Source organism: Cavia porcellus, unplaced genomic scaffold (genome assembly GCF_034190915.1).
Source record: "Cavia porcellus strain 051 isolate PalLab524CR breed Dunkin Hartley unplaced genomic scaffold, mCavPor4.1 scaffold_2, whole genome shotgun sequence".
NCBI lineage: Eukaryota > Metazoa > Chordata > Mammalia > Rodentia > Caviidae > Cavia > Cavia porcellus.
The window spans coordinates 186,396-202,878 of NW_026947485.1; the positions used below are offsets into that span (position 1 = coordinate 186,396).

A 16,483-nucleotide genomic window follows, 5' to 3' on the forward strand; every position below is an offset into this window, starting at 1 on the left:
ACACCAACTGGCCCAAGGTGTATGAATGAATTCTAGCTGGTATCCTTGGACCTATATTTTTAAGTGTCTTTTTAACACTTTAATTTTGTGCAGTGTACTAAAAACTGTTGAATTTCTTTTTTGTCTTTTTGAGACAGGGTCTTGTTATGCAGTTTCAGGCTGTCCTTGAGCTCTCTGTGGCCCAGGATGGTCTTGAACGTGCAATGATCCTCTTGCCTCAGCCTCCCAAATACTGGGATTACAGGCATGTACCACTATGCCCGACACATCCATGATTTTTTAAACAGCACCTGAATACTCCATCAGGTGGATGTACAGCAATTTATACACGTCTGGAACAGTTGCTTGTGCTGGTGGTTTTCTTGCACCCCGTGACATGGTGACTAATCCAAATGGGCATCCCAGGACTTGCAGGCGTCCAAGGCCTTAGGCCCTTGTTCTGTATCTAGAAGGATATGATGCATATCTCTCCTCCAAGCATGACTGGGTATGCAGACAGCTACCACTGGGCAAGCATTCATTGTACTTTCATTATTTGCATATCCTGTCTTGTCATCTTTTGTCTCTAGCATGGCAGTGCATAATTGTTCCAGCCCTCACTCCCTAAAGATTTGTAACTCCTCCCAGATAAAAGGTCCCACCTCCCTGTAAAGGCCTTTACCTCTGCTCCCTCTGGGATTCAGATTAATGAGGCAATGCATTAACTGGAGAAGGTTTGATATCATTATGTTGCTTTGTTCTTTTATTTTTTAATTTTTCAATTTTAAAAAGTGGCCCAGAAGTCCAAGCTTTGCCTTAAATTCCTACCTGAAAATGTCAGAAGCAGCCCAGGCTGATCTGGTCTGTGCTAAGGAACCATTCATTTCATATACACTCACACCTTGGTATCCTAGTGCTTTCTTTGAAACTCATTGGATTTGGTATGTGACACATATTGACAAAAAATTGTGTCCTAGTATGTTCATTGGTTTGGTATGTAATACACTTCCCAAAATCAGTTGACAAGTACCAAGGTACCACTGTTCTGACTACCACACTGGAAATAGCACATGGGAGCTACTTGAAAAGTAAAGATGTGACTTTTTTCTTAATTATTTACTATAGATAAGATCCCAAATAGTCTGTGATTTTAAAATTTAGCTTAAGAGAATTTAACATCTCTGTGCTGAAAAACTGTTTAAAATATTGGTGAGAGGTTTAAAAAAAAACCTCAGGGTCTCAAAATTAAATAGTGACAGCTACCTAAAGAGTAAACGGGAGAGGCTGGGCAGCCTGGGGTGACTGTCCCTGCACCATCCCCCCGGGCCCAGGGAGTTTAAGAACTTCACTCCAGGTTCCACCCAGGGAACTTTGCTGCTTCCTGCTGTACTGGACCAGATCAGTGGGTCTTGAGCCTGCCTGCACCAACTTCCCCACTTCCTGCCTTGCTTGGCGGTCTCTGGGGTTTGGGGCCTGCCAGTGCCCTCACTTCCGGAGGCTGGGCGGCCTGGGGTGAGTGTGTCTGCACCATCCCTGGAGCATAGGGAGTAAGATCCTTGCTCCAGCCCCAGCTAGGGAACTTCCTGGTTTCCTGCTGCACTGGACCAGCTCAGCAGGTCTTGAGCCTACTTGCACCAACTTCCGAGCTTCCTGTCATGCATGGCGGACTCTGGGGATTTGGGCCTGCCAGTGCCCTAAATTCTGGAAATTGGGCTAGCAGAGGTAAGTGTCCCTGCACCATCCCAAACCTGGGAGTTTGAGATCATTGCTCTCACCAGCCAAGGAACTTCATAGCTTCATGAGACACGTCCCCAGGGCATGGGCCTGCCTCCTCACCCCCAGTGACCAATCCAGAGACCTGGGCAGCCAGAGCCCCAGGAGGGAAGGCATAGAAGAGGATTTCCAACAGGCCCTTGGGAAGCCTTGAGATAACACTTGAAACATGGAAATATAGGAAAATGACAAAACAAAAGACCAATACAATCTCAAACCTACATCCCATCCCAAGAAACCTTAGGAGCTATGTACACAGAAGAAAATATATGCCATACACCTGAAATATTGGGCATAATAGCAACTGAAATAAAGAAGCAACTCTGGGAAGATTTAAAGGAATTCAAACGAAAAATAATCTCCCAGGTAAAAGAAGAAAGGATAAAAGAAATGAAAGAGATGCTAAACGTATCTAAAGAAGACACAGTTAAAAAAAAATGGAGGAACTAAAAAATGTAGAATCCCTGGATGAACAATATAAGAAACAAACAATACATAAAGCAGATGCAAAGAGATACACAGGAAATCAAACAATTCCATTGAAAGTTATTTAAAAAAAAACCCTCAATGAAAGTGAAGATAGAATTTCAGACCTCGAAGACAAGATTGCAGCTAGTACAGGAAAGGAAAGATCTTTTAAAAATAACAAGGAATCAGGAAATAACAATTCAACAGCTGCAAGATGATGCAAAGAAAAACAACGTACCATTGACAGGAATAAATGAAAAAGAACGGGACAACATAAAGGATGTTAAGAGGATATTTAGAGAAAGCTGAAAATTTCCCAAACACGAAAATGGAAACTAACATCAGGATCAGTGAAGCATGCAGAACTCCAAATAGCTATAAGCAAAATAACACTACACCCAGACATATAATAATCACCATCCAAAGAAATCCAACATAAGAATAGAATATTAAAAGCTATCAGAGAGAAGACAAATCACCTCTAAAGGAAACCCTATCAGAATCACAGCATACTTCTCAAGACAAACAATGAAGTCAAGAAGAGCATGGAGTGAAGTATTTCAGATCCTAAAGGAAAATTATTTCCAACCTAGACTGATGTATCCTGCAAAACAGTCCTTCAAAATCAATGGAGAAATAAGATACTTCCATGACAAAGAACACCTTAAGAACTTCATGATCACCAAGGCAACACTGTAAAGAATATCAAAAGACAGTTTAGATACACTTAGGAAAGCACTTAGATACACTAAGCAATTAAATAGAACAGAAAGATACAGATGCAGCAGCAAAAAGATAACATGTCAACAATAAACCAACATATAACAGTTATAACCATTAATGTAAATGGTATCAAGGCAAAATTAAAAGAAACAGATTGGCAGAATGGATCAAGAAACATCATCCAACCATATTCTGTCTACAAGAAACTCATCTAACACAAAAGAATACTCACACACTGAAAGTCAAAGGATGGAAAACAATGCAACAGGAACCCCAAAAAAGTGGGTGTGGCTATTCTGTTTGCAGACATTGTGAACTTCAAACCAAGAAGGATCAGAAGAAATAAAGAAAGTCATTATGTACTAGTTAGGGGAAAACTTCAAGAGGAAGAGATAGCACCTAACAAATATTAACAGAAATGAAAAACCAAATTAGCAATAACACAATTATAACAGGAGACCTTAACAAACCACTGACACCAAAGGAAAGATTAACCAAACAGAAAATCAGCAAAGAAATAGCAGAACTGAATCACACCTGTGAACAAATGGACTTGACAGACATATACAGAATGTTCCATCCAACAACATCAGAATACACATTCTTGTCCACAGTACATGGGACATTCTCTAAAATAGACCATATACTAGCCCACAGAACATACATAAGTAAGTGTAAAAGAGTTGAAATTATCCCACGCATGTTATCGGATCATAGCACCATAAAACAAGAAACTAATGATAAAACAAACTGCAAAAATCTCACAAACACATACAAATTGAATGAAACACTCTTGAGCAATCAGTGGATCACAAGGAAAATTAAAGAATAAATTAAAAAATACCTACAAGCAAACAAAAATAGAACTACAACACACCAGAATCTGTGGGATGCTATGAAAGCTGTCCTCAGAGGAAAATTTATTGCACTGAGTTCCCAAAGCAGGAAAACAGAACAAATACAAGTAAATAACCTAATGCTACACCTCAAACATCTAGGAAAAGAACAGCAAGTCAAAGCCAAAGCCAAAAACAGGGAGGAAATTATAAAAAATCAGAGTAGAAATTAATGCAAGAGAGAATAAGAAAACAATCCAAAGATTCAATGAATCAAAGAGTTGGTTCTTTGAAAGAATAAATAAAATTGATAAGCCCCTAGTCAATCTTATTTTTTAACAGGGAAGAAAAAGCTCAAATTCATGCAACAAGGAATGAAAAAGGTGAAATCACAAATACAGAAGATCATCAACACCTATTTCAAAAACCTATACTCTCTAAGGTTTGATAACAAAGAAGAAATAGACTGATTCGTAGAAACATATTAAGTACCAAAACTAGGTCAAGAAGATGTAAAACTGCTGAATAACCCAATTTCTATTAAAGAAATTGAAAATGTAATTAAGCCCTTACCTAAAAAGGACCCAGACAGATTCACTGTGGAAATCTACAAGAAATACAAAGAAGATTTAATGCTGACACCCCTCAAACTCTTCAGTGAAACTGAAAGGGAAGCAATCCTTCCTAAGCCATTCCTTGAAGCAAATATTACTCTAGTACCAAAACCTGAGAAAGACCCAACTAAAACAGAGAACTACAGACCAATCTCCCTAATGAACACAGATGCAAAAATCCTCAATAAAATTTTGGCAAATACGATGCAGCAAATCAAGATGATATACCATGACCAAGTGGAATTCATCTCAGGCATGCAGGGATGGTTCAACATACTTAAATCAATAAATGTAATCCCCTATATCAATAAAGCCAAAAGTAAGAATCACATGATCATTTCTATAGAAGCAGAAAAAGCTTTTGATAAGGTCCAACATTCATTTATGATAAGAACCTTAACAGAAAATTGGAATAGATGGTCTTTACCTCAATATAATGAAGGCCATCTGTGACAAACCAACAGCCAGTAGCATACTAAATGGCCAAAAACTGAAGGCCTTTACCTAAAAATCAGGCACAAGACAAGGATGTCTCTTATCACCGCTCCTATTTAATATAGTACTGGAAATACTAGCCAGAGCAATTAGACAAGAGAGAGAAATAAAAAGGGTAAAGATAGGAAAAGAAGAAGTTAAATCATATTATTTGCAGATGACACGATACTCTACATAGAAGAACCCCAAAACTCCATTGAAAGATTCCTAAATAAATTAAATCAGAAATGTAGCTAGATTCAAAATGAATACACAAAAATCAATAGCATTCCTATACACTAACAACAAAATCACTAACAGAGAAATAAAAGAAGCCACACCCTTCACACTAGCAACCAAAAAAATGAAATATTTATGAATTATTCTCATGAAACAAGTGAAAGATCTATATAGGGAAAATTATAATACACTGAGAAAAGATATTGAAGAGGATCTCATAAAATGGAAAGACATCCCTTGCTCATGGATAGGAAGAATAAATATTGTGAAAATGGCCATTCTCCCAAAACTGTTATACAGATTCAATGCAATCCCAATAAAAATACCATCAACATACCTCATAGATCCCAAGAAATCACTCCTAAAATTCATCTGGAGTGAGAAGAGACCTAGAATAGCAAGGACAGTTCTAAGCAGCAAAGGCAAGACAGGAGGCAACACAAGCCCTGAGTTGAAGTTATACTACAAAGCAACTATAGTAAAATCAACATCGTATTGGAATCAAAACAGAGTCAAATATCAATGGAATATATTAGAAGATACAATCACAACTACAAACACACTCAACCACCTTATCTTTGATAAAGGCACCAAACAGGTTCACTGGAAGAACGACAGTCTCTTTAATAAATGGTACTGGAAAAACTGGCTCTCCATATGCTGAAAACTAAAACTAGACCCATGCCTGTCACCATATACTAAAATAAAATCTAAATGGATCAAAGATCTAAATATTAAAACAGAAACACTAAATCTATTGGAAGACAAATTGGGTACAAACCTTGAAGACATAGGGGTAGGTAAAGAATTCATGAACAGGAACCACACCGCACGGGAATACATCCCAAATCAATAACTGGGATCATCTCTTGTTAAAAAGTTTCTGCATATCAAAAGAAATCTCCAGCATAGTGAAAAGAAAACCCGCAAACTGGGAAAAAGTCTTAGTGAACTGCCCCTCAGACAAAGGACTTCTGTCTAAAACATATAAAGAATTTAAAAAATCAGACCCCCAAAATTCAAAGATACAATCCAAAAATGGGCATCTGAGATGAATACACAATTTTCAGATGAAGAAATACAAATGGCAAATAAATACATGAAAAAATGTTTATCATCACTACTCATTAGAGAAATGCAAATTAAAACCATACTGAGATTCCAACATCTCACTCCTGAAAGAATGGCCAGGATCAAGAAAACTACCAACAACAAATGGAGAGGCTGTGGGGAAAAAGGAACTCTCCTGTACTGTTGGAGTGTAGACTGGTGCAACCACTGTGGAGGTCAGTCTGGAGATGTCTCAAAAAGCTGGGATTGAAGTCCCATTTGTTCCAGCTATTCCACTTCTAGGCATATTCCCAGAACTGAAAGCATCATACCACAGTGATATGGTATGATATCACTGATATATGTGCACCCATGTTTATAGCAGCATAATTTGTAATAGCCAGATCTTGGAAACAACCTAAGTGTCCATCAACTGAGGAATGGATAAAAAAGCTGTGGTATTTTTATGCACTGGAGTACTACTCAGCTATAAAGAAGGATCACATTTAGATATTTATAAATAAATGGGTACAGCTTGAGACCATATTCATAAGCGAAATAAATCAAACTCACATGTGTAAATACCGAATAGTTTCCCTTGTGTAAGAAATGGTAAGAATACATTAAAGTATGTGGTAATCATGATTCTCCATTATATTGCTTTGAAGCCTTATAATGTTTTCATTCATTAATTGGAATGGTTTTATTCTGGGTTGTTTGATTTTATTATCTGTGATGGCATGAGCAGTTACTTTAAAGAAAACAAGACATTATAATAGCTAGTGCTGATATCGTATCATCTTGTTTTGAAGTCCCATCAAGCTTTTGTTCTTCTGTCTCCATTGGTTTTGTCAAGTTGGATCTTACTGGATTTTATTATATGTGATAGTATAAACAAAATTTTTATAGATAAGGAGATATATAGTAACCATTGTTCATTTTCTGTTAGTTGGTTCTAAATACCCTGTCATTCTCTTGAATGGTTTTACATTGTCTTATTATGTTTGATGCTACAGTATACAAAGGTATACTCACATATTTCAAGGAGGAGGGGGAGAAAAAATGGCAGCTTGCTAGGGGGCTGGATGGAGAGCATCTGCGGAGAGACCAGATTAGATGCTAGAGTTTGATAACATAGAGAGGGCCAGACGATTGGATAATGATTCTTATTAACCAAGGCAATAAGGAAAAAATAAAACTAGAAAGAGGGAGGAAAAATGTAGGTGGAGAACTAAAACCCGACATGCTCCGTGAGACCTGTTGTGCGCTGTACTATCACGCCTGATGATCCAATGTCGCGCTGAGACCGCAGGTGCCGATACCGGGAGTCGGAGAATCCCGGGCCCTTAACGGGAGGACGCAGTGCAGTGAGCAGTGGATCCAAGGGCAAGTGCTTTATTGGCTCCCAGTGAGTGCTAGAAATTGGGTCTCGGGACCGCGAAGCAGCCAGAGCCACCTGGCCATGCTGGAGTAGACCGTGCGAGGACCATACACCTGAGTGCTGAAGCCAGGCATCACGCAGTTTTTTGACCGATCCACGCTGTGCTGGGAGCACAGTGAAGACAAGGGCGCAGTGTGGAGTGGACCCAAGAGGAAGAACAGCATTGATTCCTGATGAGTGCTAGTAGAGTCCCCCTGCTGTTGTCACTGGCTGGAGGACATCTTGGAGTTGGGCAGAGCCCGGCACTGTGGTGACCTCAGTCAGCCACCCCTGGCACAGAGAGACCTGGATCTGCTGGGCTGAGTCATGCCTCTGGTTGGGACCCAATAAGCAGGTGCAAAATTGTCGCAACTCTGTGACGTTCACAAGGTACAGCCTAACTTAGGATTGGCTGGCTCAGAGGCTCGAGGCTAGCCTGTACCATCCTGTATCCCTGCATGTACCTCAGATAACAGCAAAATGGGGAGGGCAGCAAAATCCCAGTCAGCACACTTCGGAAAGACCCTAAGCAATACGGAGAGGGTCAAAGACCCCTAGGACACACCAGTCTGAAAGGAACCAGAAACATGACAAGAGATAGAAAAACAAAATCTCCAACTGCTGAAGCTGAGAAAATAAGTCCAGGAGGAGTAAATACAGAAGAGAACCAGCACAGTAACCATCCAATACTAGACACAGCATCAGGGGACATAAATACCTTCATGACCTCATAGACAAATTTCTTTCTTTTTTTTTTTAACTTTTTTTCGGTACCAGGAATCGAACTCAAGACCACCTACTTGCAAGGCAGGTGCTTATGCCGCTGAGCTAAATCCCCAGCCCCTCATAGAGGAATCTAAAACTGTACTTCTGATCCGTGAGGCAAGATATAAAAAGATTAATTAAAGAAATTATAAGCCCCTCCCAAAAGAACAAATATTTCAAGGAAAGAGACACTATGGTAACTACTGTTATGTCAGGTTATCTTTTGGTGAACACTATGTTGCTTAAATTGTTCTGTTCTGACAGGTGTTGTTATGTCCTCTTTTATCTTAATCTCCTTTCTTTTAAATAATAAAAGAAGAGTAAACAGGGCCTACTTCTCTTTTAAACACAGCCCATTTCATTTGTACAAGAACCATAGCAGGGATTATCTCAGGAATGTAGGAAAAAGGAAGAATTCTGGGCTCTTATCTGCTTCCCAGTAAAAGTAGGATTTGTGTTTCCTCCTCAGGGACTTAAAAACCACATTCATTATGAACCATGACTCTTCTTTTGAGCCTATAGATACTGTCTTAGTTACTTTTCTCTTATTGCTGAGACAACATACCCAACACCCACAGTTAAGAAAAGTTTGTTTAGTTCACTGTAGAGGTTTCAGTCCATAATCAGCTGGTACCAAAGCAGGGTATAATGGCAGAGGAACAACTTCATGGTGACAGAAGACAGAAAAAGCAAGAACAAAAAAAGGGGAAACAAGCCTTTTCTGTCCCTTTTATCCAGACTGCTGAGATTAAGGCAGTACCAATCTAATCAGTAGACTTACTCAGTGATGGAGACCACAAAGAAGAAGCTCTGAGCAGTATTTAAAATTAAAACAAACTGGCTTTGTATGGTTTTTTGGGGAGTCTGTCCAAAGCTTAGGCTCCCTGTTGGAGATGGGAAGGCGACTGATAGTGAGTAAAACTATCAGTCACTGGTGCTGGATTAGTCACTGGTCCTATAGTGACCTGTGATGCTATGATGCCTCAAAGCACAGGAGAAGGTCACAGCTGAGGATACCCGACTCCCACCCCAATTAACTAAAAAAACACTGTAGCTGCAGGCATTTCACTCCTGTAGTGAAAGTCAACCTGGGAACTTTCTCCTAAGACAATTCTCATAAATCAATGTAGTCTATTACTTGGAAAAGTCCTTGAGGGCTGGGGATATAGCTGGGCAGCAAAAGTGCCTGCCTGGCAAGCACGAGGGCATGAGTTCGATCCCTGGTGCCAAAAAATAAATAAAAAATAAAATGTGGATAATTCAAAAACATCTTAGCTGGATATTTAGCTCAGCAACATAATCACCTGAGTGGCAAGTGCAGTCATGAGTTCGATCCCTGGTACAAAAAAAGTCCTTGAACTGCTATTAAGGTCCTGCTTGGTTTTCTGACTTTTCCACTCTAATCCCTTCCTTGTTTGAAAACCAAATAAATACAGGCCACTCAGAGAAGTTCTTTGTCTCACCCAGGCAGTCTTGAGTTTTTGAGTCTTGAGGGTTTTGATCCTCCTGTAGTCCTAAAAATCATACCACTTGTCTTATTTAAGGCTTTGCCAGCTGCTCCTTTGGGAGTTTGTGGGCCTGATCAGTCTGCAATAATCCTGCAGTCACACAGCCTTAATTCCAGCACCCTTAATATCAGCACTGCACTATGAATCCATCAAAACTCTAGATTCATCTGCTTCAGAAAAGCCTGCCCCCCATGACTGCCTGAGGCTTTGGGGGAACATCCAGACACAAACCAAAACAGGCACCCAATAGGTAACTAAAAACAGAACAAATACTGACTTTCATTTCTAATCTTTGCTATTATAAATCCTAAAACAAGTGCCTTCTCAGTTCTGTATGTAGATAAGTAATCACTCAGGGATTGTCTGTCTAAAAGTTGGCAGAACAAGGCTTATTAGCTCTGAATTTCTTACCCTATTCTTACCCCATTCAACATTGAGAAAACCAGGAGAGAGGACTTGCAGGGACGTCCAACTATGCCCAGAAGTCTCAGCCCTTGTCCTGTACCTGCCACCTGGTAGCATGATCATCCTCTACCCATAAAGATTCTGGATCTGTGACACAAAGACTGAGAAACTATGACATCCGTGCTGAGGTAATGGCAAACTGGGCCCTATCCCACTAGCCAATCCTTGAAATCTGGTTCTTTTTTGCCTTTCTGGGTAGGCCAGTCTAAACTCCTATATCACAGTGTACTCTCTTCAGCTACCAAAGCTGGAGTCCTTTCCTATCTTCCCTCTAACTTTATAATTAAAAATTTCCCCCTGCAGCCCGAAATTTTAGCTCAGTGGCTTAAGTGCTTGCCTAGTAAGCACAAGGTCATGAGATCCATCCCTGTTACAAAAAAAAAAAAAAAAAAAATCCCCTATATATTTGTACTGTAGTTTTAATTTTTAGTATTACTAAAATCAAAGGAGTAGGACAGACAGCAATAGTATTTTCTGGTGAATCAATTCCCTAATTTGTATAGGACTCTCAAAATCAGAAGTTTTGTGTCACATCACACCATTCCCAGCAACAAGGCAAGGCCTAGTAGCAAATTGCCTCTATAGGTATCAGAAGAAACATGCACAATGTGTAACCTTAGATATCACCATGCTTTATGGGGTCACTTTGGGTCCAAGACCTAACAAATAATTATATATACATTATACATTGCAGTCTCTCTTTAATTAACCAGCAAAACATGCTCCTTTGAAACCACCTTCTTGTCCTTCAGGCTCATTAGTGTAAAAACTGCCTGCCTAATATTAATGCTATTTATTAATTTGTATGCTTTTAAACATTAGAGATCTTTTGCCACATACAGTTTTAGCAAATTTGTGGCAATGTTATCAAGGCATTTTTTGGGGGGCTGGGTATTCTTGTCTCTGTGCTGACTGAATATTTTTCATAAAGAGGTGCTTTGCTTTGGTGACTGGAGCAAGTGTTAGTGGCAAAATTAGACTTCAAGTGAACACTCTCAGGCAATGATAAGGAAGCTTTTAGAGACCAAGTACCAAACTGAAACCCAAAATCCACTTATCCCAGAGTGCCAACACTGTAATTAAACTGGAATTCTGAGGTTTTAGTTTTTTAAAAAACAGTTAACATATTTTGTCTTTAAAGAAAAACTTAACAACATCCATGCCATAGGTTCACCACCACTGCTCTTGGGGGATACTACTTCTCTTTTTTCTACCATTTTCCATAGCACTTTACCAATTTTTCCCTCTCTCTCCTCCCCTTCCCCTTCCCTTTCTTCCTCTCTCCCTCTAACTCATGCAGGTCTGTACACACACACACACACACACACACACACACACACACTCCTTGTCTGTCTTTTGAAATGGGAGAGTTGGAAGAGAGATTGGGTAATTTAACTGAAGGAACAACTATTCCTTTAGTGTATGTGTTTCTCTTCTATATGAACACAAGGGCCTTATGGAGCAAATATTACATTATAAAACATTACTGGAGAGTTAAAATGATTGCCAGAATTGTTGTGACAGTTGGGATCTGGGATCTTAGGGGTCTTCTCATAAAAAGACCCTCTGCTTTTCTGGTTCTTGCCTTTACCCCTGTGAGGAATGCAAGAGTAGGACAAGGATAACTCAAAACTGAAGATTCTCTAGCATAGAATGAGTCAGGTCATCCCACACAGAATGATGAACTAAGAAATGAAGGTAAGATGAAGCAGAGGTTTGCTTATAATATTGCAAAGGCAGGGACAGAGCTGCTGAACCACAAGCTGTACAGCAAGGAGAAGCTTGAAGAAGCTTCATGAGACTTATTTTTTTGTTGTCCACTCTTATAGGGGTTCTACATCGATCAAGTTCTTAGTCTTTTTGCTGGGGTGAGCTGTTGCTAGGGTGAGCTAAGGTTTATGAAGTTTTAGAGGTTTTCCAGAAGTGGGTCACTAAAAATAACTGTTATGCACCTATAAAATTCTCACAAAGTGCAATTTCTTCTAGTAAGCAGATGGTCATTTGTACAACCATCTGCCATCATCAGTCATGTCCTGTCAGCTACTTTATGACCCTGCCTGTCTCCCATTCTCACTGACTCTACATTCCTCTCTTCAATTCAATCATTCTGCTGGGGTGTTTTTTGTGGTAGGAGTCCTGTCTCCACCCCAACCAAGTGAGAAGTCTCACTTGGTTGATTGGATATTGGGCTTGTGGGATAATGAGGGAATTTGAGTAGGCTTGGCAACCTGCTCTATGAAGGACAGGGTCACCTACACAAAGGCAGGTGTCAAAACCACACACTGTCAGCTCTAGACCACAAAGCTATTTGAAAACTGCCTTATTGCCCATAGCAACACAGAGCCTGCATTTTCTACCCGATAAGACTGGCTCGGGTCTTTTAACCCACCCCAGGGGCCCTTCTGACTACACGCTTTAGGACAAGAGCTCCTGAGGCTCTGAAAAAACCTAGGCTGGGGCGATTTACAAAGAATACTAGCTTCATCTAGTGAGGGAAAGTATGAAAGAACAAGAATAAGTATTACACTAAATTAAAGAAAAATAGAATGTATGTTAGCTTTCTACTGCATGACCAGTAAAAAGAGATATTCAAGATTATGTGTGTGAGAAACTTAGTTTTTAACTTAACAACATTTAAAATTCTTTACAAATATGATCCCATTAATTTTTGGGAAAAGCTCACTGAATCCACAAGAAAACAGGAGTAGCTCTGAAAACCCAAAAATAAACTACTTACATGCAATTATCAACATTACGTTGAAGAGCCAGGGCAAGTCTGTAGGTTACACTCCTGCACTGGGTGTCGCCTGAAGCAGATAGCCGTTTCTCTTGTCACTCTTGTCTCAGAAGAAAGGAAATGAGGCAGGAGCCAATCAGATGAAGGGGCGGGCTGTATGAACTGTCCAATCAGGTGGGCCGAGGTAAGCGGGCTCTTCCGTTGTCATGCCGCCTAAGCGCCGTGGTACGTTCCTGTGAGTCTCCGACCTGGGCAGACAGTTTTCTTCCATGACTTCTATTCGCTGCGGATGTGCGGAAGTACCCTGGGAGACCCTCTAGCCACGCAATGGTGACGTTCTGGGACGAGAGGCCTGGGATGGGGTGGAATCCGGGTGAGGTCTGGATGAAAGTGGCCAGAACCTGCTCTGATGAACTAGAGATCCCCTGCTTAGTTCCAGTCCTTCAGGTCTTTGTTAGTGAATCAGCCCTTGACTCTTTTACCCTTTTCCGGGGTAGGGCCTGTTGCGGGTCCCCAGTATCCTGTCCAGTGCAAGACTGCCAGCCGAGAATGCCATCTTGGACAGCTCCAGTCACAGCTACATCTCCACCATTCTGAACAGAGCAAAGTCCTTAGCGAGACCCTGATTCCGCTGTGGGTTGGAGCTGGGTGTAGCTGTGATATTCTAGGACCCTGGTCTCGTTTTTTCCCAGCGGCACACCTGGTGGATCTGAGTTTATAAATGATTGTGATGCAGGGTCTCATACCCATATCTTTCCTCCTCAGCTCTCTGCTTTATTATATTGATAATGATTTCCTAAATTTCCAGTATGTGCTCAATTGCCAAACATGATAGATGTTGATAAAGGCCATGAGAATTCAAAGAATGGTTTAACGTTGCTGGTGATGTGACAGTCCTGGACCACTCGTCAAGTATACTGAACCCTTGGCCCCATCTACAGAAACAAAAAAAATAATTAATTACTTAGGTGTGACCTCTACCCATAATTAGATTTTAATTGAGGCCTTCCACAGAATGTAGGAGGCTGAGAAAAATGGAAGGTATTAGCAAAGACAGTTAAAAATGTTTATGCTAAGGATAACTTCAAGAAGGGGCTGCTTCTGAGAAACACATTGAATTGGGGCTTTTACTTGGATATATATATGTGATATGAATATGAGTGGAAAGGGAGTGTTAATATTCCATAAGCAAAGAGAGACTGCTATCCTTGAAATTTCCCTAGGTATTCCCTGTATATTCCCTGTAGCCCTTTTCAGTTGGCATCCTGGAGAAACCCATAGAATGTCCAGAAGGGTGGAGAAGGGCACAGCCGAGACAAAGAACAGAGCTTCAGTTCAAGGCACCCCTTAATGTGTATCTTCTTAGAGCATCAAATAGAGTTTTAGCAGTTCTTGTGGCCTTTGTTTTGCCATTCTGGTTACCTTTTCATTTAGGAGCTTATGTGTCCACCTACTTGCTAAGTCAGTGGTTTTCAGGCATTGTTGTTTTCACATATCAGAAAACATGTGTATGTGTGTCAACATTTTTGTTGTACTCATGACAGCATGAGTAGTATCTTGTGGATAAAAGTCACACAGCATGAAGACAGCCCTTATTAAAAGTAAACCCTGGCCCCAAATATAACTACTGTTGTGCTTGACAGCCCTTTGCAGGTGTGTACTCCTTCCACTGCAGAGACTCAGCTTCTCTACTAGATTGTACACCACAGCTTTATGTATACTTTTTATGCTGTCTATCAACTTCAGAAACTGATGAGTACCATACATATACTTTACTGCTGAGATACATCCTGGTCTCACACAGTATACTATAAGTGTGTCAAAATGGAAGTATGTTAGAGAGTTTATCCTGTATTTTATCAAATTCACCCCGTATTTTTTCCAGATTTATTTGCCTTGCAATGTGTACATGTAACTTCTGACAAGTCTCCACTATTTGTCTCCATAATATCTTATTTGCCTTTCCAGTTTTGGAAAGCAGGCATCTCTACTTAAATATACATTGTCCAGAATACTACCACCTGTGAACAGTAGATTCTATTTGTAATAATGAACCAACACTGAACTTTTTCTAACTTGATAAGCTTCACTAATTTGTAGTGAAACTTAATTGCTTTTCAGTTTTCTCTCTTCTATGTTTCCATTTTTATGCATTATTTTTATTCTCTATATCTCCTTGTAAATTATCTGCTTATATCATGTTCTCCTCTCTGTGATGAACATTGTTTTTTTGATAAAATTTTGTTGTTGTTGTTCTGGGTATTTATGACTTGTAGAGAATCAAAATAACACATTATTTTTCCATCTAATGTTAGTTTCATTGAGTGGGTTTTTGCTGACCATAAATTTTCATTATTACTTTTTGTGTCTTTTCAAAGTCACCTTAACATTTATGGATTTATAGTTTTATTTCTGAAGATTTCTTCATTTCCAGCTCAGAATGTCATTTTCTTGTACTTTCTGTATATTTTAGTTGTTTCACTCTTGTTTTTGAGTCTACTTGGAATGCACCTTTGAAAATTTGTGATGAAAAAAAATCAGAATAGCTTGGCATATACCATGTGACATTGTATGTATCATCAAAAAGCACTGATGAATCACATGTTTTGATTTTTACTGCCTGCCTTCTCAGAGGTGTTTGTTTAAAGCTAATGCATTTCTTGATATTCCTTTCAAATTCTGTATTTGCATGTTGTCTAAAGTTCAAGCTTAAATGACTTAACCATATAGTATGATCCAAACAATGAGAAGATACCTCTACTTTTTTATTTGAAATTTGAAAAATATAACACTATACTTTTTTCAGAAGAGATTCTAGTAAATGTTTTTCAAATTTATAGTTTATTTTGGTATTATAAATAAGTTGTATTAAGCATATAGTAATTTAGATTATTCGTAGCATATTGTCTCAACCCACCTAAATTTATATATTAGTCTCTTAATATTCAGATCATCTTTTCCAGTTTTACTTGTGTGTATTTTTCTCTTTGGGGATGTTGCAGACCTTTAAGGAATTCTTTGACTATTTACAATAATTTTTAACAGTTGTTTATATAAAGCTTAATGGTATGTGAGATCATGTATATGTATCAGTTATGTCCCTGTTTTGACATGTGAGGAGGCATTTTCTTTAACAGAACTACATATTGGCAAAAACTGAGTGAGGAAGCAGAATCATCTAGTTGACTCCTTTTCAGGCAGATTTTAGAAGTATTTGCAAAAATTTTATGCAAGTTAAGTTTTCTAATTAAATGTATTTTTGAAAATGTTGTTTCTTTCCTATAATGTTCATCATATTCACATGTCTTGGGAACATTCTTGCACTATTGATTCTATTAAAGACAAAATATTTTTTCTGTTTTCACTAATAACTAGATTTTAACAGGTATTTAGAATTCCCTGTAAACTTCGTGTATGCTGACCTTCAGATT

General features: G+C 39.2%; 1 protein-coding gene across 2 annotated transcripts in view; it reads left to right on the top strand.

Annotated features, from left to right (window-relative positions):
* The first annotated feature begins 13,226 nt into the window (after positions 1-13,226).
* The window catches only part of LOC100723453 (zinc finger protein 709-like), a 37,516-nt gene continuing 34,259 nt past the window's right edge, over positions 13,227-16,483 (top strand). For both annotated transcript variants that reach the window (XM_013152443.3, XM_013152444.3), the window contains exon 1: positions 13,227-13,382. In XM_013152443.3, the coding sequence (XP_013007897.1) occupies positions 13,380-13,382 (3 nt within the window). In that variant the 5' untranslated portion in view covers positions 13,227-13,379. The remainder of the gene's footprint in view (positions 13,383-16,483) is intronic.